This window comes from Piliocolobus tephrosceles, chromosome 9 (genome assembly GCF_002776525.5).
Source record: "Piliocolobus tephrosceles isolate RC106 chromosome 9, ASM277652v3, whole genome shotgun sequence".
NCBI lineage: Eukaryota > Metazoa > Chordata > Mammalia > Primates > Cercopithecidae > Piliocolobus > Piliocolobus tephrosceles.
The window spans coordinates 118,240,734-118,264,274 of NC_045442.1; the positions used below are offsets into that span (position 1 = coordinate 118,240,734).

Here is a 23,541-nt window from a genome sequence, read left to right on the forward strand (position 1 = left end):
CCAGCACAATCATTTTAATTTTTTAAAAATAGAAATGAGGTCTCACTCTATTGCCCAGGCTGGTCTTGAACTCCTGGGCTCAAGCAATCCTCCCGCCCGGCCTCCCAAAGTGCTGAGATTATAAGTGTGAGCCACTGCACCCGGCCCAGCACAATCATTTTAGATGATTGCTAATTAGTGCAACATCTCTTTTCTAGGTAAACATTTTGTATACATCCCTTGCAAAATGAACAAAATTAGAAAGGATTATATTAATAAAAACTTAAGTCAGAGCTACAGTAAAATCGCTTCAACAGATTTCATTATCAAATGTAAATTCTGAAGTCAGACCACCTGGTTTAAAGCCCTGCTCTGCCAGCTTGAACTGTGACAAGTTACTAAACATCCCTGTTTTCCTGCCTATAAAATATGTTTGCCTGAGGACTGAATCAGTTAATTTCCATAAGAATCTTGGAGCAGTGCCTGGCCCACTGTACACCTACCAGCTATTGTGATTATGAAAGACAATCACTGTTGCCAGAAGAAATCTCATCTGATAAAAGCAAGTAACATTCAGTGACCTCTGTGAGATGTGAGATTGCTTCAGAACCTCTAAGACAATACCTGAGGGCTGGGAAGCGTTTTCACCATTACACAAGTAGAACAAATAACAAGTCCATGGACAAAAGGGTAGTTTTCCTTGAAACAGAGAAACAGAAAATTGCCAGGCCTTACCATCCATGCTGTCAAGAGGACAGTTGTGACAGGAAACTTCAAAGGAGGCTCAGGTGCCCAGGAGATGAGCAATGTAGAATCTTGGCTGTGTGAAATCAACATTAGAAACGTCACTTTCAATTCTTCTCTTTCGCTCACAATGCACACCTCCACCAAACCCAGAATCCTACCACTCCTCTGGGCTCTAACCTCAGAATTCATCCAGAATCTGACCACTTCTCGCCTCCTCCACACCGCCAATGCCATCTCCCTCGCTGGATGTAACCAGCTCACTTTTACTTGTCTTTAAACTTAGGTTACAGAAATTCATTGAGATGCTGAGCAGTTTATATCACACTGGATTACATGGATGAGATAAATTATGAGGAAGAACTATTGAGGTTGGCTGGGCACGGTGGCTCAATGCCTGTAATACCAGCACTTTGGGAAGCTAAGATGGGCGCATCACTTGAGGCCAGAAGTTTGAGACCTGCCTGGTCACATAGCAAGACCTGGTCTCTTTTTAAAAAATGACACACACACACACACACGAATTATTGGGGTCGATCTAAATTAGACTATTCTCTCATTTTATTCACCGTAACACACCTGACATCTCCATTATCCACGGCAGCTTACTGTGTGATTCTGCTTAGTTGCAGCCTTAGTGACAATCATGATTTTGATTCAATACTGTCAGCAAAGCACAGACAAACAGCATAGCTAATTAAGACAAAGTTGTATCACTCTGTGCACTTCTCTTTTCATTTAAGATGATTTTTTAAACTGCAAGAAAAAAAGTATAAATTTTTCTAGGCTCTTATTTAACTTACATGTGCTCTTTGGCAAGTTCAATGTCAAAGAACTAATTACAGTGATTACGGTGCTTTCTTTTCTTTTTTTTAGACAGGATCTTGCTCTGTCACTGGGGCTGGAGTGCAGTGGTGCCATCAGCTCACTACAACCTCCGCCTTTCAGGCTCCAGTGATTCTCCTGCCTCAGCCTCCCAAGTTGCTGGGATTACAAGTGTGTGCTACCACACCTGGCTAATTTTTTAGTTTACAGGGTTTTGCCATGTTGCCCAGGCTGGTCTTGAACTCCTGACGTCAAGTGATTCGGCTGCCTTGACCTCCCAAAGGCAATTTTTTTTTTTTTTTTTTTTTGAGACAGAGTCTCTGTCACCCAGGCTGGAGGGCAATAGCGCAATCTTGGCTCACTGCAAACTCCGCCTCCCGGGTTCAGGCCATTCTCCTGCCTCAGCCTCCCGAGTAGCCGGGACTACAGGCGCCGGCCACCACACCCGGCTAATTTTTTCTATTTTTAGTAGAGACGGGGTTTCACCGTGTTAGCCAGGATAATCTCGATCTCCTGAACTTGTGATCCGCCCGCCTCGGCCTCCCAGAGTGCTAGGATAATAGGCGTGAGCCACCGTGCGCGGGCTTTTTTTTTTTTTTTTTTTGAGATGTAGTCTCACGCTGTCGCCCAGGCTGGAGTGCAGTGGCGCGATCTCGGCTCACTGCAAGCTCCGCCTCCCGAGTTCAAGTGATTCTCCTGCCTCAGCCTCCCCGGTAGCTGGGATTACAGGCGCCAGCCAGTACACCCAGCTAATTTTTTGTATTTTTAGTAGAGACAGGGTTTCACCGCCTTGGCCAGACTGGTCTCTGTGATTCGCCCGCCTGGGCCTCCCAAAGTGCTGGGATTACAGGCGTGAGCCACCACGGCTGGTCGCTTTTAAAAAATTCATTCAACAAACATTTCCACGGCCCCCTCATGTGCCACACACTGGGCTATCTACTGGGGAATCTATTGGACAGTAAGCTTCCTGAGGGTTAGGAGCAAACTGTCTTGTTCAAGTCTATATAACCTGCCTCGCCTTCCCCCAAAATGAAACCGTGCACCCTCCCTCGCCCTCAAATCCAGGGCCACTGACAAGTACTGTGGTTCCATCTCCAAAACACTGCTCAAATCTACCACTTCTCTCCAACTTCACTGCCAGAACCATAGGCCAAGCTACCATCAAGCTTTCACCCGATGACTGTGTTAGCTTTCTATGCTGGTCTCTTTGTCCCCCTGCAATCTATTCTCCATACAACAGCCACAGTAACCTTCCCTTTCCTTAGTAACCTTTTAGGAACATAAATCAGTTCATGGGGGGTCCCTTCGTTGAAATTCTTTAATGATTTTCCATTGCCCTTAGAACAAAATCTGCAAAGCCTGCGAGGCAATGATTCATATTCTCTCTCCCTTTCCAAGCTTTCTACTCCCTCACCTTTTCCACAATCCACCACGTCCAATTCTACCCACCCAGACACCCAAAACAATGCTCCAGCCGGGCCAGCCCGCTTCCACTTTCTGGAACACACTAAGTTGCTTTGAGGTCTCAGGCTTTGTTGGAAGAAAGCTCCCCCCAGGTCCTTCTCGCCCTTCGGTCTCCACTTATTCATCTTTCTGAGACTTTCTGGACGACCCTGAGTCGTCCACTGTCGTGCATTTGTTTATTGCCTGCTCGTCCCTTTAAACTGTAAGCGCCGTGAAGGCAGCGGAAATGTGATCCCAGCCCTGCACACCATCCGCATTCAACAATCATTAGCAAATCATGAATACGAGAAATGAATGAATGAATGAATGAATGAATGAACGAATGAATAAAAGAAAGCCCAGGCGGCAGGCACTTGGCAAGCACTTAAAAGGTTGCTTTTAAAAAGAAGAACCCGGTTCCTTAGTAGACGGCCGGCAACTCCCAGCCCCCGGCCCGGCCATGCCAGCCCCGCGCGGTCCCGAGCTGCCGCCAAATCCAGATCGCGCCCCCCGAGCTCCCAAGACCCCGCGCCTCTCGCCCTCAGATCCCTTGCAACCCGCGCACAGACGTGCGAGGCAGCCCCGGCCCCGCGGCCCAAGGATCACCCGCATGCCTGGGGCCGGCGCTCCTCACCCGGTACCCGGAGGCCTTCTTGGTACACAGACTAACCCGCCAAAATTCCAACCGGATTCCGCCCCTGCCTTGACGTCACACGCACGCGGCTGTGGGACCGCACTGATTGGCTACGTCAGCGAACCCCAGGCCCTCGCGCAGGGCAATCGGATTGGTTTACGTCATTGGGCGCCCTCTTTGTTGGGGGCAAGGGAACTTCCTGTCGGTAGAAGCCAGACTCTTTTAGGTAAAATAGAGTATCTGGCGCCCCCTGGTGCCTGGAAGTTTAAGTCGTCCCACCCAGTATTTTTCCTGTGGGCCACAGGTCCGACTCCTGACGAACCGACTGTTCCTTTGTCAGCCTTGTGTCCATTCGAAATGTTTGGGCTCAGGACCAAACAGATCCGGTCCACTTTTACCCTGTCTGACCTTGGGGAAGTGACTTATCTCTCTCAATTTCCCCTTCACCATCTGTGCAGTGAGGGAAAGGGTAGATGACATCTTTTACACTGAAACCACCATTTCCCCAGTAATTCCTGGTCCATAGATTTTTGGGACTTCTAAGGGGCGTCAGGGCTGAAGAGAACTTATCAGCAGACCATACCTTTCACAGAATTTTTTGCAGTAAAATTCAGACCTCTTTATGTATTTACATTCTAAAAAATAGTGTTTGTATATAAGAAGAAGAACATAGTTTCTAAATGCAGAATAACATTTGGCTTTTACATAATTTCAAGGGATTCATAGCAGAAGAGACTTTGACGGACCAAATGACCACTTTCAGTCTCCGCCCACCCCCCCCCCCCCCCTTTTCTCCTTGCAGACACTATTCAGGCACTGCAGTTCCTCCACTAATAATCCTTTTGGTATAAGATCGTATCTCTATCCACTATCTACTTTCATTGTCAGAACAATTAGAATCGACTTTAGGGGCCGGGCGCGGTGGCTCAAGCCTGTAATCCCAGCACTTTGGGAGGCCGAGACGGGCGGATCACGAGGTCAGGAGATCGAGACCATCCTGGTCTACATGGTGAAACCCCCCGTCTCTACTAAAAATACAAAAAACTAGCCGGGCGTGATGGCGGCGCCTGTAGTCCCAGCTACTCGGGAGGCTGAGGCAGGAGAATGGCGGGAACCCGGGAGGCGGACCTTGTAGTGAGCTGAGATCCGGCCACTGCACTCCAGCCTGGGCGGCAGAGCGAGACTCCGTCTCTCAAAAAAAAAAAAGAATCGACTTTAGGAAGACTGAAGATAAACAGGTCCTGATGGAATCTACTTTGACTTTTTTCCTGTGTCCTCATGGAGTATTACTGCTCCATTTATGAGCGCAGCCCTATTATTTATGCCTATATTATTTAAACCTATATTGGCTCAGGAATAGGAATAAAACCATTTCTGAGAGCTGCTAGTGTTAAAAATTCATAGTAATACAGGAACTCTAGCAATCAAGTTGAAAAAGTGTGTTTAAATGCATCACTACATCTAGTTATTTTTAAAAAGCTTCGTCATAGATTTATTCTTAGCCATTATGCAGAAATTCCTTGACCAATTCTATCAGTACTCCGAAGTTCTTTTCTTCACCTTGACTTTCCAGGTCCTCTGTGCATCCAGTTCCATGTAAGGAGTCAGAAACAGAACCAATCTAAACCCGCAAACCTTCCTTATATGAGAAATCAAGCACTTCTTATTGGAATTAGTATAGTGGTGACGTTGAGAAAAGAAGTGGAGGTGATTTTTTTTTTTTTTTTTTTGAGACGGAGTCTCGCTCTGTTGCCCAGGCTGGAGTGCAGTGGCCGGATCTCAGCTCACTGCAAGCTCCGCCTCCCGAGTTCACGCCATTCTCCTGCCTCAGCCTCCTGAGTAGCTGGGACTACAGGCGCCCGCCACCTCGCCCGGCTAGTTTTTTGTATTTTTAGTAGAGATGGGGTTTCACCGTGTTAGCCAGGATGGTCTCGAACTCCTGACCTCGTGATCCACCCGTCTCGGCCTCCCAAAGTGCTGGGATTACAGGCTTGAGCCACCGCGCCCGGCCAGGAGGTGATTTTGAGAAACAATTAGGCAAAGAGATTTTTTAAAATCCATTGAATGTGGCTTTTCCGCGCCAATAGCGCTCACACAAACATTATGAACGTTCCTAAAATCCTCTGGACTTTCTTTTTCTTTCTTTCTTTTTTTTTTTTTTTGAGACGGAGTCTGGCTCTGTCGCCCAGGCTGGAGTGCAGTGGCCGGATCTCAGCTCACTGCAAGCTCCGCCTCCCGGGTTCACGCCATCCTCCTGCCTCAGCCTCCCGAGTAGCTGGGACTACAGGCGCCCGCCATCACGCCGGGCTAGTTTTTTGTATTTTTTAGTAGAGACGGGGTTTCACCGTGTTAGCCAGGATGGTCTCGATCTCCTGACCTCGTGATCCGCCCGTCTCGGCCTCCCAAAGCGCTGGGATTACAGGCTTGAGCCACCGCGCCCGGCCAAAACCCGCTGGACTTTCTATAAGAAGCGTGGCAAGCACCAACCCCACAAAGTGACACAGTTCACGAAGGACAAGGATTCTCTGTATGCCCAGGAAAAGCGGTGTTATGACAGGAAGCAGAGTGGCCATCGTGGGCTAACTACAGAAGACTGTGCTAAGGCTTGAGTGCGTTGAGCCCAGCTGCAGCTTTAAGAGAATGCCGGGTATTAAAAGATGCAAACATTTTAAACTGGGAGGAGATAAGAAGAGAAATGGCCAAGTGATCCAGTCCTAAGTGTCATGTTTTCTTTTATTATGAAGACAATAAAATCTTGAGTTTATATTTTAAAAACATCTATTGAATGTGGAGAAATTAGAAGGGAGCAGAGAGGGAATGGGGAGACAGGTTTAGGATGACTGTTTCTGATTTATACAATAGGGTACTTTTTGAGGTTGCGCACTGAGTAGGAGACACAGGAAAAACGGAACAGGGTTAGGGGAGAAGATAGATTTAGTTTTCTATTTCAGAATGAGAAAGGCACGGTAGCCAACCCCCAGCTTGATCTCCAGATCTGGGGTTCTAAGGAGAGGTCTGTACTCTCCTTAGAATACAAACGAAGGCCAAAAAAGAACAGCTCTGACAGTCATCAACATCTATCTAAAATGAAATCTAAAGCAAAGAGCCCATATTGCAGTGGTCCTTAACCTTTTTTTGGGCGGTAGAGGGTGTTTATCATAGAGCCCTCTAATATAGTAAAAGTGGGCAGGGCACGGTGGCTCATGTCTGTAATCCCAGAACTTTGGGAGGCCGAAGCGGGCAGATCACCTGAGGTCAGGAGTTCGAGACCAGCCTGGCCAACATGGTGAAACCCCCATCTCTACTAAAAAATACAAAAATGAGCCAGACGTAGTGGTGCATGCCTGTTATCCCAGCTACTCGGGAGGCTAAGGCAGAAGAATCGCTTGAACCAGGGGGTCGGAGGTTGCAGTGAGCCGAGATTGGCCATTGCACTCCAGCCTAGGCAACAAGAGCAAAACTCTGTCTCAAAAAAAACAAAAAACAAACAAAAAAAGAGGCCAAGCCGAGTCCCTCCTGCTCCCTCTAGGAATCAAAACAGCGGCGAGGGAAACCTGGAGCAGTCCCTTAGCTACTGACAGGAGAGGAGAGGGCGGCGGCGGCGGTGGGAGGAGGATGGCGCGGGGTGCTGGCGCGGGTGCCGACCGCGGTGCTGGTGGCGGAGGCGGCCGAGGCGACGGCAGCGGTCCCTGCGGCAGCAGCAGCAGCGGCGGGAGGAGCCTCCGGGTTGGTTGAACCCACGGAACACGAAGGGCAGACTGTATAATAAACCCTTTAGGATCCTTGCTGTGTAGTTCTTACAGAATGTACAGTCCGTGTGTCTGGCTGCCCACGGTCTTTCACACTCCCAGTGGTATGCACTGAAGTAAAGTCTAATGGCCCTGTTCTCATAGAAATGAACGAAAAGAGGCACCTGGATCCAGGGTTGAAGCTTCCTAACGGCCTCTGGGATTATATTCTGGAGAACCCGCAGACGGAATGCCTGAGTGACTGAGGAAAATGGGCGCTAATGCATCTCATTATCTTCATTCATGTTCCCCGAGGGTAGGGGAAAATTCACAGGCCCAGTAGACTTTGATAGGGACGTCATCCTTTTCTCAGCAAGGCTGTGGTTGCAAACCCAAATTGTATAGCCTTGACCATGGCAATGAGAAACCACAAGACAAAAAAAAAAAAAAAAAAAAAAAAAAGAGGACTTCTGGCCCTGCCACATTAATTAAGCGTCGGAAATCTAATAGGTCTGCCGATCATGCCAAGCAGATGGAGAACTCCTCTCTGGGTGAGATGTTAGAGATGTCAATGCTTTAGTGGAGGAATATGAGGGAACGTCAGCATTGCCCAGACATTGCAGAACGATATGGCTGATCTTTATGAGTACAAGTATCGTACCGATGTACATTTCATATTTCAAGAAACTTGTTATCCTGTTCATTGTGCCATTTTGGCAGCAAGGTGTCCATTTTTTTTTAAAACACTGCTTTCCTCCTCACCGGAGTATGGGGCAGAGATAATAATGGACATCAATACATCTGGTATTGATATGCCCATGTTTTCTGCTTTCTTACACCACCTTTACACAGGAGAGTTTGGAATGGAGGACTCAGGGTTTCAAAATGTCGTTATCCTTGTTCAGCTTAGTGAAGAATTCCCTGATATGCATGGACTCTTTGATTACATGTGTTATTATGATGTCGTCCTTAGTTTTTCTTCAGACTCTGAACTGGTTGAAGCTTTTGGTGGAAATCAGAACTGTTTAGATGAAGAGCTCAAAGCCCACAAGGCTGTTATTTCTGCATGGTCCCCATTTTTTCAAAATTTATTACAAAGGAGAATACGAACTGTTGAAGAAATCACAGACAGAACTTTGAGGACTCCCACAAGAATTATATTAGATGAGTCCATTATACCAAAAAAAAAATGCAAAAGTGGTATTACACTGTATGTATACCGACACGGTGGACCTCTCTGTTTTGCACTATAGCCCCTCTGTGGGGAGCCTCAGTGAAGTTCAGGCTCTTGTTGCAGAGAAGTCAAACATGACCAGGGCAGAAGCAGCCATGGAGCTTTACCACATAGCACCGTTGTTGGAATTTAACATGCTTGCACAAGGTATGAAGTTCTGGTTTTTAATTTTGATTTCTAGAATTACGTATTTATCTTCCAAACTGAAAACACAACTAGAACAGTCTATGATTTCAGTGTTTGGGATGTTACAGGGTCAGTTTTTTTGAACCTTCAGGTATGACATCTGAGACAGATTGAGCATCAGTATCAATGCGGTTCTTTATTTACTATTAAAATCAAGCATTCAATACTACAAAAAAAATACATATATATAAAATGAAAGTGATGGGGGTTTTTTCCTCCCAGAAAAATGCACACTCACACACTCAAGTTTGTGTACACCCTTTCAAGGGATACGGGTGTTCTCCTGAAGCCCATCTACAGACACCTCTCCAAATTAAGAACCTCTGGTGCAAAACGCCAGAACCCTGGGGAGCACAAACATTTGAGGGTTAAGCAGCTGACGCAAAGAAGAGAAGCCAAAGACAGGAATCAAGTGGGAGCAGTCAGGGTAGATCAGAAAGCAGAACTGGCCCTAGCCTGAGGCAAGAGGGCATCCTGGCCTGGGCCTGCCCTTTGCAGGGCCCAGCTCTCCTCCTCTTCCAGCTGCACCCCTCCCCTTGGGATGACCAGTCCCAGGGCCAAGGGGATGTATCCATCTGAATCCTGGGCAGCTCCATGTGGTCAAAGCTCTAGGTCCTGGGACACTGGGATGTTTTACCCAGACAGCCCTGAGCCTGCTTCAGAGACCTGTGTGGGCCTCTCTCTCTGGTTGTCATTCCAAGGAGTGGCCATTCTGTGTGGTTGGAGGGTTGAGTGAGGGAAGGGAGCTTGGACAGCAGTCTGGGGTATCCCTACAATTGGGAGAGAGGCCAGCAAAGGCCGCACAGAACTCAGTCCTGGTGTTACAGGAAAGGGGTCCCAATCCAGACCCCAAGAGATGGTTCTTGGATCTCACACAAGAAATAATTCAGGTGAGTCCTCAGAGTAAAGTGAAAGCAAGTTTATTAAGAAAACAAAGGAATAGGCAGGGCGCCGTGGCTCACGCCTGTAATCCCAGCACTTTGGGAGTCCAAGGCGGGCGGATCACGAGGTTAGAAGTTCAAGAACAGCCTTGCCAAGGTGGTGAAACCCCATCTCTACTAAAAATACAAAAATTAGCCAGGCGCGGTGGCGGGTGCCTATAATCCCAGCTACTCGGGAGGTTGAGGCAGGAGAATCGCTTGAACTCGGTAGGCAGAGGTTCCAGTGAGCCAAGATCGTGCCACTGCACTCCAGCCAGGGCAACAGAGCAAGACGCTGTCTCAAAAATGAAAAGAATGGATATTCCATAGACAGAGCAGTCCCGAAGCCTGCTGACTGCTGATTTTTATGGTTATTTATTGATGATATACTGAATAAGGACTGGATAATTCATGTCTCCCCTTTTTAGACCATATAGGGTAACTTCCTGATGTTGCCACGGCATTTGTAAACTGTCCTGGTGCCAGTGGTACTGTAGCAGTGAGGACGACCAGAGGTCACTCTTGTTGCCATCTTGGTTTTGGTGGGTTTTGGCTGGCTTCTTTACTGCAACCTGTTTGATCAGTAAGGTCTTTGTGACCTGTATCTTGTGCTGACCTCCCATCTCACCCTGTGACTTAGAATGCTTTCACCATCTGGGAATGCAGCCCACTAGGTCTCAGCCTTATTGTACCCAGCTCCCATTCAAGATGGAGTTGCTGTTTCACATGCCTTTGACACTGGTAGGAAGAGAAGAAGGGTTTGCAGGGCCGGGGCCCACTTCCCCTTAAGCTGTTATGGTACAGTGTGAAACTCCAAGGAGATTGTTAGTTTTACCTATAAACTTACAAATTTTACACATAGAGGATGTGGGCCTATGTCTGTATTCTTGCCCCGGGGCTTTTCCAGTGTAAAGGGGTGGGCCTGTGGGAAAATGATGGTACAGGACACCGGGGAAGGAGAATTTTAGGAAGGACATGGCAAACGTCACTGCAGCAGGACAGTGGTGCATCCTGGAGCCTGGTCTCTGGGTCAGCAGCAGCAGTGTCACCCGGGAACCTGTTAGAACTCACATGCTGGGCCTCATTCCAGAGCCTCGGAAGCACTGACTCTGGGGTGGGACCCTGCATTACATGCTCTGCCTTTGGAAGGTTTCGTCGCTGTATATATAGCGGTGGTTCATACAACTTCAGAGTACACCAGAATCACCAGGAGGGCCTTGGAAACATGGTGCAGAGCAAGACAGTGAAACAGGCAGGAGTGGGGAGAAGGTGAGTTGGCTTCAGGCCTCCTTCCCCCAAATGCCTCTGGCTTATATTGCTAAGCCCCTCTCCTTGTCACCTCTGCCAATATGGGGAAATTCCTCATCCCTGCATCCAATTATCCCGCCTCACAGACTGTGTCTCTTTCCTCTGGAACCCATCTACTCATCTACATCCTTGCTATGGCAAAACCCCATTTCTACTAAAAATACAAAAATTAGCCAGGCGTGGTGGCGGGTGCCTGTAGTCCCAGCTACTCAGGAGGCTGAGGCAGGAGAATTGTTTGCCTCAGAGGTGGAGGCAGCAGTGAGCTGAGATCGCGCCATGCTTGCTATGGGTGGATGGGTTCCAGAGATAAGGGCCTAAGCCTCTTTAGGCTCTTGTCATCTCTCTCCTTTTTACTTCTAACTGGTCTGTTTCCAATCTCACCCACCTTCAATCCACTTCTCTTGTTGCCTCCACTAACAACAAAATCTTGGCCTGGCCTTTCTCTGTTTAAAATCTGTTAATAGGCCCGGTGTGGTGGCTCACGCCTGTAATCCCAGCACTTTGGGTGGCAAAGGCAAGTGGATAACTTGAGCCCAGGAGTTCAAGACCGGCCTGGGCAACATGGAGAAACCCCATCTGTACAAAAATTACAAAAATTAGTCAGGTGCGGTGGCAAGCGTCTATAGTCCCAGCTACTCGAGAGACTGAGGTGGGAGGATGGCTTGCGGCTGGGAGGTAGAGGCTGCAGTGAGCTGAGATCACACCGTTACATTCCAGCCTGGGTGACAGAGTGAGACCCTGTCTCAGTAAAATAAAATAAATCTGCTAATAACCTCAGGTCCTATCAATTCCAAACTTCTCACCATTGAAGATCTTTCTTTACAGACCTGATTCCTTCCTGCTTTTCCACTAACCTCAACTCTTGTCTTTCCCCCTGAATGAGTCTTTCTTCCAGCCACACTGAACTATTCCCTCTTCCTCAAATATTCTAGGCTCTAGCATGCATCAGAGCCTTTGTACTTGCCAATCCATCTGCCCGGAATGCCTTCAACCATGGGGCCAACTCCCAATGACCTGTCGACTCCTCCTCTCCCAGCTAAGCTCCACTGGGGCTTCCCTTCCTTTGCAAAGCTCTCCTGGATCCCCTGGGCGAAGCATTTCCTACTTCCTAGAGTTCTAGAGCTTGCACACAGAGCTGGCACATAAGTAGCTTGCACACAGACCTTTCCACAACGCACCCTAATTCTTCACGACTTCTGCTTCTTCCCTCTATAACATGGGCACCTGCAGGAAAGTGAACCACGTCTTGCTCCTCTTCCTCTCTCTCTTCCCCTGTCTTCTGTCTTGCCAACAGTGCCTGGCACACAATAGGTGCCAATAGAAAGAAAGAACTGAAAAGCATATTTGCTCCTGGACAAGTCACTAAGCATCTGGGAGCTGTTTTTCCACTGAGCTGATGACAGCAATACCTGGATTTGAGGGTTTTGGGGAAGATCAAATGAGAATTTCCAGTACATTTTCACACAGCTGGAAATGTATCTCCTTATGTTGAAGTCTCTCTATGTTGCCCAGGCTTGTCTTGAACTCCTGGGTTCAAGCAATCCTCCTGCCTCAGGCTCCCGAAGTGCTGGGATTACAGGTGTGAGCTACTGGCACCTGGTCCGAGACTGCACTTTTTTTTTTGAGGCAGTCTCACTCTGTCACCCAGGCTGCAGTGCAACAACACCATCTTGGCTCACTGCAACCTCTGCCTCCTGGGTTCAAGCCATTCTCCTACCTCAGCCTCCCAAGTAGCTGGGATTACAGGTGTGCACCACCATGTCCAGCTAACTTTTGTATTTTTTAGTAGATACGCGGTTTCACTGTGTTGGACAGGCTGGTCTCAACTTCCAGGGCTCAAGTGATCTGCCTGGCTCGGCCTCCCAAAGTGCTGGGATTACGGGCATGAGCCACCACGCCCAGCCAAGACTGCACATTTTTAACTGCCATGTACAGTAGGGATGCGCAACCTTGGGTAAGCTACTTAACCTCCCAAAGTGTCCACTTATTCATCTGCCTAATGGGGACAGTAATAGTTATTTCATAGGCCATCATGAGGATTAGATGAGAAAAATTTGGAAGTATGCAATAGTGTGCCTGGCACCTGTAAGCATTAAATGTGTGTTAATTTATGTTCTCATTGCTCCATCAGGCACTGTTTTGGGAGATTAAGCTAACAAAGGCAGGTGCTCAGGAACTGAAAACACAACAGACTGGAGACAGAGAAAGGAAGGGACAAATGGAAAATGTATCGCAGGAAAGCCTATCTGCTTTGGTAACTGACCAAAGGAAAGTTACCTTGGGTAGGAAAAGGAGAGGACAGTGGCCAGGTTGGCAATGCCCAGGAGACTGGCAGAACCATGGAAATAGATGAGGAGTCTGAAAGAGGAGCTTACTGTGGACCAGACGGGGATGATGGGTTCAGTCCCAGGCCGTGGCATGGAGATTTTCTCCTTCAGGTTTATGACTGAAGCCAGGGGGATCTGGGTTTCAAATGTAGGTCTGGGGTGTGGGTTTAGAGAACATAGTTGAGGCTGGTGCAGTGGCTCACGCCTGTAATCCCAGCACTTTGGAAGGCCGAGGCAGAAGGATCACCTGAGGTGAGGAGTTCAAGACCAGTCTGGTGAGCATGGTGAAACCCCATTTCTACTAAAAATACAAAAAATTAGTCGGACGTGGTGGTGTGCGCCTGTAGTCCCAGCTACTTGGGAGGCTGAGGCAGGAGAATCACTTGACCCGGGAACTGAGACCGTGCCATTGCACTCCAGCTTAGGCAGTAAGGGCGAAATTCCATCTCAAAAAAAGAGAGAACGTAGTTGAGTTCTCCAAGTAGACACTGCAGAGTACCTTTGAGTGTGTTTCCTTAGCTAATGCACCAGATTGTTAAAACAATGATTCCATCCTTAGGCCCAGCAGGAGGCAATGCTATTCAGAGTCAGTCCCACTGGGAGCAAGTAATAGCCTGGTTTTCGCAACCCACCCCACCACCACCATCTTCCATAGGCCCCTGTTTACGTCTGACTTCACATCTTCCATGCCGGATGGTGCAGAACTCTCTAGAGTTTTATCCCAAATTTGAATTTGTCCAGCTGACTGGACAAAGACCTGTAACTCTGCTTAGAGATAAGTGGCCTTCTTGAGAAAGAAGAAAACCCAACCTCTTTAATTTTCATAACAGAATATTGTCTTTGTTGCCCAAATAGATGTCTATTGCTCTTCAGCTAACCTGGAGGTTACTTCCGTCTAGTTACCTTGACTGATGTTTTGCAAAGGGAAGCCAATAAAGAGTCTGGCCACCCTCAGAGGCAAGAGATGGTACATGTTTCCTACTCAGATCTTTAAAAGGCCAGACTCTCAGTTAATCTGTTCTGGATCAGAAAAAGACCTGGAAAGGGAAGGGGATTGTCTACAGAATATAAATTGCCCCACAAGAGACAGCTTTGCAGGACCACTTCAAAATATGTCAAAGAAATATAGTTTCGGGTAAAATACTTAAGTTTCTGTCTAGGCCTGCTGTCATGTGATGCCATACTAGATTCAGGTTGGAATCTTGTATCTTATTGCTATAAAGAGTCTGTTTCATCGGTCATAAGAGCTCTGCTTCCCATCATGGCCTCAACGAGGTTTTCAGGTTTACTTTGGAATCCAGTTGGCCAAGAGGAGGCTCCATTCAGCTAGTTGGGGGGCTTAGTATTTTATTTTTGGTTTATGACTTAAAAGCTGCAACTAGGCCAGGCGCAGTGGCTCATGCCTGTAAACCCAGCACTTTGGGAGGCCGAGGCAGGTGGATCACCTGAGGTCAAGAGTTCGAGACCAGCCTGACCAACATGGTGAAACCCTGTCTCTACTAAAAATACAAAAATTAGCTGGGCGTGGCCGGGCACGGCGGCTCACACCTGTAACCCCAGCACTTTGGGAGGCCGAAGTGAGCAGATCACAAGGTCAGGAGATTGAGACCATCCTGGCTAACATGGTGAAACTCCGTCTCTACTAAAAATACAAAACAAAACAAAACAAAACAAAAGCCGGGCGTGGTGGTGCATGCCTATAATCCTAGCTACTCAGAAGGCTGAGGCAAGAGAATTGCTTGAACCCGGAAGGTGGAGGTTGCAGTGAGCCGAGATCACACCACTGCACTCCAACCTGGGAGACAGAGACAGACTCCGTCTCAAAAAATAATAATAATAACATTAAAAAAAAAATTAGCTGGGTGTGGTGGCAGATGTCTATAATCCCAGCTACTCAGGAGGCTGAGGCAGGAGAGTTGCTTGAACTTGGCAGGCGGAGGTTGCAGTGAGCCAAGATCATGCCATTGCACTCCAGCTTGGGCAACAGAGAAAGACTCTGTCTCAAAAAAAATAAAAATAAAAATAAAAATAAATAAATAAATAAAAGCTGCAACTAGGTGTCATACCCATTTTCCCCCACTGAATTAATGATGGCATAATACATTTAATGTTTCCTTAAAAATAATCCAAGTTAGCCCTTTCCTTATGGGTCACACGGAAGTGTTAACCAATCTTTACAACAGCCTTGATTTTCTGATGCAAACATAAATTTTAGGTATGTTTGTTTTAAATAATCTTACAGTTCAAAGTTTTTTCCATTTAAAAAAATAATAGACTTAATTTTTTTTAGAGCAGCTTCAGGATTACAGAGAAATCAGCAGGAAGGAACAGAGAGTCTCCAAATATCCCCTTCCACACACACACAGTTTCCCTTCTTACTAACATCTTGCATTAGTGTGGGACATTTGTTACAACTGATAAATCAATATCGATACATTATTATTAATGACAGTCCACAGTTCATTAGGGTTCACTCTTTATGCTGTACAGTTCTATGGGTTTTGACAATGGCATCCACCATTACAGTCTCCTACAGTGTAGTTTCACTGCCCTGAAAGTCTCCCGTACTCTAACTCTTCATGCTTCCCTCCCCATAATTCTTGGCAACCACTACCATCTCCATAGTTTTGCTTTTTGCATTGTCAGATGGTTGGAATCATACAGAAATCATACTGTTTCAGAATGGCTTCTTTCACTTAGCAATCTGCATTTTAAAAAGTGCAAGGAATTCCACCCCAAAATACGACTCCTTGGCATAATGAACATTTTGAATTAAAAGCCCTTACAGATCGACAGGACTTGGAAGAGACTTTTCTCCTAGCCACACGAAGACCTGACAGATCCACCAAGAAGAACAATGGTTTTTTTCTCCCATGTTATATCATTCCTGCAATAGACAATGAAAATCAAGAATGTAAACAGACTTGGCCCAACCTTTTTACAAAATGTCTCTCAGGCTCATTCATTTTCCAGAGAGAAACATTTACAAGTCAGTCTCTGTCCCCCACTAAGTATCCATTCATCCTCCCTAGTAATCAATTACTACCCAACAGAATTACCCATATTCCCCAGCCCCACCTCCCTTCTGGCATGAGGTTATGTAAGTATTTGGGCCCCACTGGGATACTGGGTAATCACTCTGTGATTCTCTCCACATGCATGGCTAAATAAATTTGTATGCTTTTCCTATTTATTTATTTACTTATTTTATTCTATTTTTGTGAGACAGAGTTTTGCTCTTATTGCCCAGGTTGGAGTACAATGGTGCAATTTCGGCTCACTGCAACCTCCACCACCCCGATTCAAGCAATTCTCCTGCCTCAGCCTCCCAAGTAGTTGGGATTACAGGCATGCGCCACCACGCTCGGCTAATTTTGAATTTTTAGTAGAGAGGGGGTTTCTCCATGTTGGTCAGGCTGGTCTCGAACTCCCGACCTCAGGTGATCTGCCCACCTCGGCCTCCCAAAGTGCTGGGATTACAGGTGTGAACCACTGCACCCGGCTTACCTTTTATTAATTTGCCTTTCATTTAATCAGTTTTGTAGTTTTCCTCATACAGATCTTAAATGAATACTCTGGAATACCAAAGTATTCCATTTTTGGGTACTAATGCAAGTAGTACTATGTTTTATATCTCCAGGGGCAATGATTCATTGTTGGTATACTGGTATTGATAATTTGTATCTTGTCTCTTTTTCTTAGTTAACCTGGCTAGAAGTTCATCAATTTTATTGATTATTTCAAACCACCAACCTCTGTTTTCTCTGTTGATTTCCTGGTTTGTTTCATTAATTTATGCTCTAATTTTTATTATTTTTTTCTTCTGCTTATTTTGTACTTTGCTCCTTTCCTAGTTTCCTAGGCAGCAGCTTCTATTACTGATTTTAGTCTTTCTTCTTTTCTACATATATATTCAATGCTACAAATTTCCCTCAAAACACTGTTTTCTCTGAATCCCACAAATTTTAATAGGTTATATTTCATTTAGCTTAAAATATTGCTTGAGACTTCTTCCTTAAACCATGTATTGCTTGTAGGTGTACTTTTTTTTTTTTTTTTTTTTTTTTTGAGACGGAGTCTCGCTCTGTTGCCCAGGCTGGAGTGCATTGGTGCAATCTTGGCTCATTGCAACTTCTGCTTCCCAGGTTCAAGCAATTCTCCTGCCTCAGTCTCCCAAGCAGCTGGGGCTATAGGAGCATACTGCCACACCCAGCTAATTTCTTTGTATTTTAGTAGAGATGGGGTTTTACTGTGTTGTCCAGGCTGGTCTCAGACTCCTGAATTCAGGCAATCTGCCTGCTCGGCCTCCCAAAGTGCTAAGGATTGTGGGCATGAGCCACCATGCCCGGCCTGTAGGTGTATTGTTTAATCTCCATGTATTTTTGGAGTTTCCAGCTCTCTTTCTGTTATTGATTTCTCATTTAATTACATTTTGATGTGACAGCATACTTTGATTTCCATTGTTTTAAATTTGTTAAGCTGCATTTTATGGGCCCAGAATGTGGCCTATCTTGGTGAATATTCTGTATGAGCATGAGAAGAATGTAAATTCTGCTATATGTAGAGTATGAAGTATTCTATAGGTGTCAATTACATCTAGTAGACTGATGGTGTTTAATATAGTTTGGATACCTGTCCCCTCTAAATTTCATGTTGAAGTTTGATCCCTAGTTTGGAGGTGGGTCCTAGTGGTGGTGTCTGAGTTATGGGGGTGGATCCCTCATTAATGGCTTGGTGCCATCCTCATGGTAATGAGTTCTGACTCTAATAGTTTCTGGGAAAACCGATTGTTAAAAAGAGCCTGGCACCTACCTCCCTTCTCTCTCTTCCTTCCTCTCGCTATGCAATGCCTGCTTCCCTTTGCCTTCTGCCATGAGGAAGCAGCCTGAGGTCCTCATAGAAGCAGATGCTAGCCGGGTGCAGTGGCTCACGTCTGTAATCCCAGCACTTTAGGAGGCCGAGGTAGGTGGATCACCTGAGATCAGGAGTTTGGGACCACCCATGGTGAAACCCCATCTCTACTAAAAACATAAAAATTAGCCAGGTGTGGTGGCATGCGCCTGTAATGCCAGCTACTTGGTAGGCTGAGGCAGGAGAATTGCTTGAACCCGGGAGGTGGAGGTTTCAGTGAGCCGAGATCACACCACTGTACTCCAGCCTTGGCGACAGAGCAAGACTCCTTGTTTAAAAAAAAAAAAAAAAAGCGGATGCTAATGCCATGCTTCTACAGTCTGCAGAAATGTGAGCCAAATAAACCTCTTTTCTTTATAAATGACCCAACCGCACACATTCCTTTATAGAAACACAAACTATGACAGTGTTGTTCAGTTCAACTCTGTCCTTGTTAGTTTTCCATCTCCTGTATCTGTGAATTACAGAGGGGTTTTAAAGCTTCTGACTGTCAGTCTTCTCAAACTGCCATAACAAAATACCATAGTCTGGGTGGTTCAAACAGATTTTTCACATCTCTGGAGACTAGATGTCAGAGGTCGGGGTGTGGGCAGGGTCAGAGTCTGGTGAGGGCTCTTTCCTTGGGTTGCAGATAGTTGTTTCTTGCTGTGTCCTCACATGGCTTTTCCTTGGTGCGTGCACACAGAGAGGGAGGAAGGGAGGGCTCTCTGGTGTGTCTTCCTGTAAAGGCACTAATTCCATCATCAAGGCCCCACCCTCACGACCTTATCTAAACAGAATTAACTCTTAAATGTCTCATCTCCAAATATCACCACACTGGGGGTTAGGGCTTCAACATATTAATTCTGGGGGACACATTTCAGTCCGCAATACCAAATATGCTAGTGAATTCATCTATTTTTCCTTACAGTTCTTGCCTCATGTGTCTTGACATTCCATTGTTAGGTGCAAACACATTCAGGATCGTTGTGTCTTCTTGGAGAATTGACCTCTTTATCATTATGTGATGTCCCTCTTTATCCTTGGTAATTTTCTTTGCTCTGAGGCTTGTCTGAAATTAATGTATCTACTCCAGGTTTGTTTTGATTAGTGTTAGTATAATGTATCTTTCTCCATCTTTTTAATCTATATGTGTCTTTATATTAAAAGTGAGTTTCTTGTCAATGACTTATAATTTGGTCTTGTTTTTTTTTTTGAGATGGAGTCCCACTCTGTTGCCCAGGCTGGAGTACAGTGGCATGGTCTTAGCTCACCACAACCTCCGCCTCCCAAGTTCAAGTGATTCTCCTGCCTCAGTCTCCCCAGTAGCTGAGACTGCAGGTGTGCACCACCATGCCTGGCTAATTTTTGTATTTTTAGTAGAGACAGGGTTTCACTATGTTGGCCAGGCTGGTCTTGAACTCCAGACCTCGTGATCCACCTGCCTCGGCCTCCCAAAGTGTTGGGATTACAGGCGTAAGCCCCTGTGCCTGGCCTAGTCTTTTTTTTTTTTTTTTTAAATCCACTCTAACAGTCTCTTTTAAAATTGGTATCTTTAGACTACTAATGTTTAAAGTTACTATTAATATAACTAGAATAATGTTTACCATATTTATTTTCTATTTGTTGCCTTTAATCTTTTTTTGTCTTCCACTGTATTTCTGCCTTTTATGGTTTCAACTGACCATTTTATGTAATTTTCTCTCCTCTCTTAGCATATAAATTATACTAATATATATCAGTTTCCTTCGCTCTGAAGAACTTCTTTTAACATTTCTTGGAAGGGAAGAACTAATGGCACCAAATCCTCTTAATTACTGTTTGAAAAAGTCTATTTCTCCATCACCTTTGAAGGATAATGTCCATATATAGAGAATTCTAAATTGATGGTTGTTCTCGCTCAACATTTATTTCACTTTATTCTCTTCTTGCTTGCGTGGTTTCTGGACAGAGGTCTGATGGTTCTTATTCTCACTCCTCTCTACAGGTAAGGCTTTTTCCCCTCTCTGGCTTCTTTCAAGATTTTCTGTCTTTGCTTTTCTATAGTTTGAATATGATATGCCTAGGTATAGATTTTGTTTTGTATTTATCATGCTTGGTATTCTCTGAGCTTCCTGGATCTGTGGATTGGTGTCTGTCATTAATTTTCAAAAATTCTCAGCCATTATTACTTCAAATACTTTGTTTTCTTCTCCTTCTGGTATTTCCATTATATGCATAACTTTTATAATGAACCCATGGTTCCTGAATATTCTGCTCTTTTCATTCATTCTTCTCTGTGCATTTCAGTTTTAGAAGTTTCTACTGACATTTCTTCAAGCTCACTGATTCTTTCCTTGGCCACGTCCAGTCTATTGATGAGTGCATCAGAAGCACTCTTCATTTCCATCAATGTTTTGATTTCTAGTATTTCTTTTTTATCCTTTCTTAAAATTTCCATCTCTGCCTTACATTACCCATCTTTCCTTGCATTTTAAACACTTTTCCCATTAGAACCCTTAGAGTATAAATCATAGTTATTTTAAATGCCCAGTCTCATAGCTGTCATAACTGAGCCTGGTTCTGATGTTTGGTCTGTCTTTTCAAGTGGTGTGGGGTGTTTTCGTCTTTATGATGCCTTACAATATTTGTTGAACGCCTGGCAAGATACACTGGTTAAAAGGAATGTAAGTAAATAGGCCCTTAGTGTGAGGTTTTACATTTATTTGACCAGGAGTTAGGATGTGTTTACTATTTGCTTTTTCCACAAGTATCAGAGGCTAAAATTTCCTCTGAAGTTACTGTTTTTGTCTCCCTTGTTGCTTTGGGTTTCCATACAGATATCTTCTTAAATAAGATCTGAGACACACAGTTTTTTCATTTGTTACCCTCTGTTATTATACAGGAGCCCTACTGATGTGGTGGTAATGCAGAGGGGAGGAGAAACATTCTACAATCCCATGATAAGAAGGTCTCAGTCTTTCAGTGAGCCTGTGCCTCTAGGCTGTGACCTTCAACAGTACATCTTAGGTTTCTCCCCACTCCCTCTTAGGTGAGAGGAGGAAGCCTATGCAGGGCTGGGTTGGCTATTTCCCTTCCTCCAGGTCAACAGGGTGTGATAAAACAATTTCTCACAACACTAGGCCTTTTTAAGAAGAACAGAATGCTCTGCCATATTTCCAAATGGCTACTCCCACCCAGATGCATGAGGGAATTTTTCTCCAGTCTTCACTTGAGAATCTGGCAAGACTCCTGGAGGTAAAAATCACAAAAGTGTAAGAGTTCTAAGACTTGGCCCTCCAGGAGTTTCTAACTCTCAAGCTTGTCCACACGGAACTTCCAGCCATTCACCAATTAAGCTAGCTTAAGTTTTTCTGCCACGACACTGGCTCCAGTGGGGGTTTCTGCTTCTGAGCTTCGGATCTGGTAATCCTGCAACTCTCTGTATTATCCTGTCTTTCCAGTTTTGGGGACAGTAGTTTGCCCTGCAAACTCAATTCACTGACAGACTTTAAAAAGAGTTGTTGATATGCAATTTGTTCAGCCTTTTTCTTGCTGTGAGAACAGGAATGATGACTTCTCAGCTCCTCACTCAGACTGAGTCAAAGTTATTTTCAAATATAAAAGTTTAAGATAATATTTTAAAATAATTGTGTTAAATTTTTTTTTGCTTCCTTTTTTTTTTTTTTTTTGAGACAGAGTCTCACTCTGTCACCCAGGCTGGAATGCAGTGATGCAATCTTGGCTCTCAGCTCACTGAAACCTCCACCTCCTGGGTTCAAGTGATTCTCCCACCTCAGCCTCCCACGTAGCTGGGATTACAAGTGTGCACCAGCATACCTGGCTAATTTTTGTATTTTTAGTAGAGACAGGGTTTCACCATGTTGGCCAGGCTCAACTCAAACACCTGACTTCAAGTGATCCACCTGCCTCCACCTCCCAAAGTGCTGGGATTACAGGCATAAGCCACTGTGCCTGGCTGTAACTCAGTTAAATTTTCATTGGCTCATTCATATTTCCTAGTTCCCAATCTTTCTATTGCTCCCATTTAATAAGACTTCAAGAATACAGCATGGACAGGGGTAGGGAAGGAAGATGGTGGCACCCAACAGCCAGTGAGGACAGAGGGACATGGGGATCTGAGGAGTGGCCAGTCTCTTGTGTTACGGCTATATCCCTTCACATGCTCTCCTCACGCCTCCTGACAGGTTAGGTAGGAGGATGTGTCTGGTATCTTGAAAGAAGAGCCATGCAGGAATCCCTTCACAAGTTCAGGCATGCTTTTAGGAATGCCAATAAGAAGCGGATTACATTTCAGCACTTTAGCTTTCTCAAATGCAGATATGTCACACAGCTGAACAGAAGAAGCCTCAACCAGCAAGTAGAACCAAAGCCAGAACCAGTGGCATCTCCTCGCCTTGCAAAAACATCTTCGGGTCAAGCAAAACCAGAAATATATTAGATAAAGACTTCTTCCAGCTCCTAACCTGTCTTCTTCCAGCTCCTATCTTCGTCCAGAAAGCCAAATGAAAAGGAATTGACAGAACTAGCGTGTGCCTCAGTAATTAGTTTCTTTTTCTTTTCTTTTTTTTTTTTTTTGAGACAGAGTTTTGCTCTGTCACCCAAGCTGGAGTGCAGTGGCACGATCTCGGCTCATTGCACCTCCATCTCCTAAGTTCAAGCGATTCACCTGCCTCAGCCAGTCTCCTAAACAGCTGGGATTCCAGGTGCATGCCACCACGCTCGGCTAATTTTCGCATTTTTAGTCAAGACGGGGTTTCACCATGTTGGCCAGGCTGGTCTCGAACCCCTGACCTCAGGTGATCCACCCACCTCAGCCTCCCAAAGTGCTGGGATTACAGGTGTGAGCCACCGCACCTGGCCTACAGTTTCAGTAGATGCAGGAAGAGAGACAAAAGAGGAAAAGTAGTGGAAAGAGATGAAGGTGCATGTGGATGATTTGCAAGGAATTTTGGCTTGACTACCCAAAATCAAACACAGGTTTTTCTGATATAGTTAGATAGTTGAAATCTTACTTTTAGTTAAACAAAAAGCTAATTTTATTGACTGTCCTGAAAGGAAAAATTTGGAACTGCAGTTCCTTTCCGTAATTTTCCTTTCTTTAACTGGGATTTGAAATCGAAGTTTCTGAAATCTTATTTATACAGAATTGCAAATAATATTGCATTATAAGTATCAGACTAAAAGTCATCTCCTTTTCATTTCCAGTTAAAGTTGAACATTTATCCTGCTAAAGAAAAAAAAAAGAAAGAAAGAGAGAGGAAGGAAGGAAGGAGGGAAGGAAGGAAGGAAGGAAGGAAGGAAGGAAGGAAGGAAGGAAGGA

General features: G+C 45.3%; 1 protein-coding gene and 1 pseudogene across 2 annotated transcripts in view; one reads left to right on the forward strand and one right to left on the reverse strand.

Annotated features, from left to right (window-relative positions):
* MCM10 (minichromosome maintenance 10 replication initiation factor) overlaps positions 1 to 3,678 on the reverse strand; it is a 51,792-nt gene extending 48,114 nt beyond the window's left edge. The window contains exons 1-2 of one of the 2 annotated variants that reach the window (XM_023223311.2): positions 3,626 to 3,678; positions 715 to 799 (exon numbers count right to left, since the gene is read on the reverse strand). In XM_023223311.2, the coding sequence (XP_023079079.1) occupies positions 715 to 721 (7 nt within the window). In that variant the 5' untranslated portion in view covers positions 722 to 799; positions 3,626 to 3,678. The remainder of the gene's footprint in view (positions 1 to 714; positions 800 to 3,625) is intronic. The other variant, XM_023223312.2, reaches the window with a different exon arrangement.
* A 3,946-nt stretch (positions 3,679 to 7,624) lies between these two features.
* The window catches only part of LOC111549957, an 18,604-nt pseudogene continuing 2,687 nt past the window's right edge, over positions 7,625 to 23,541 (forward strand).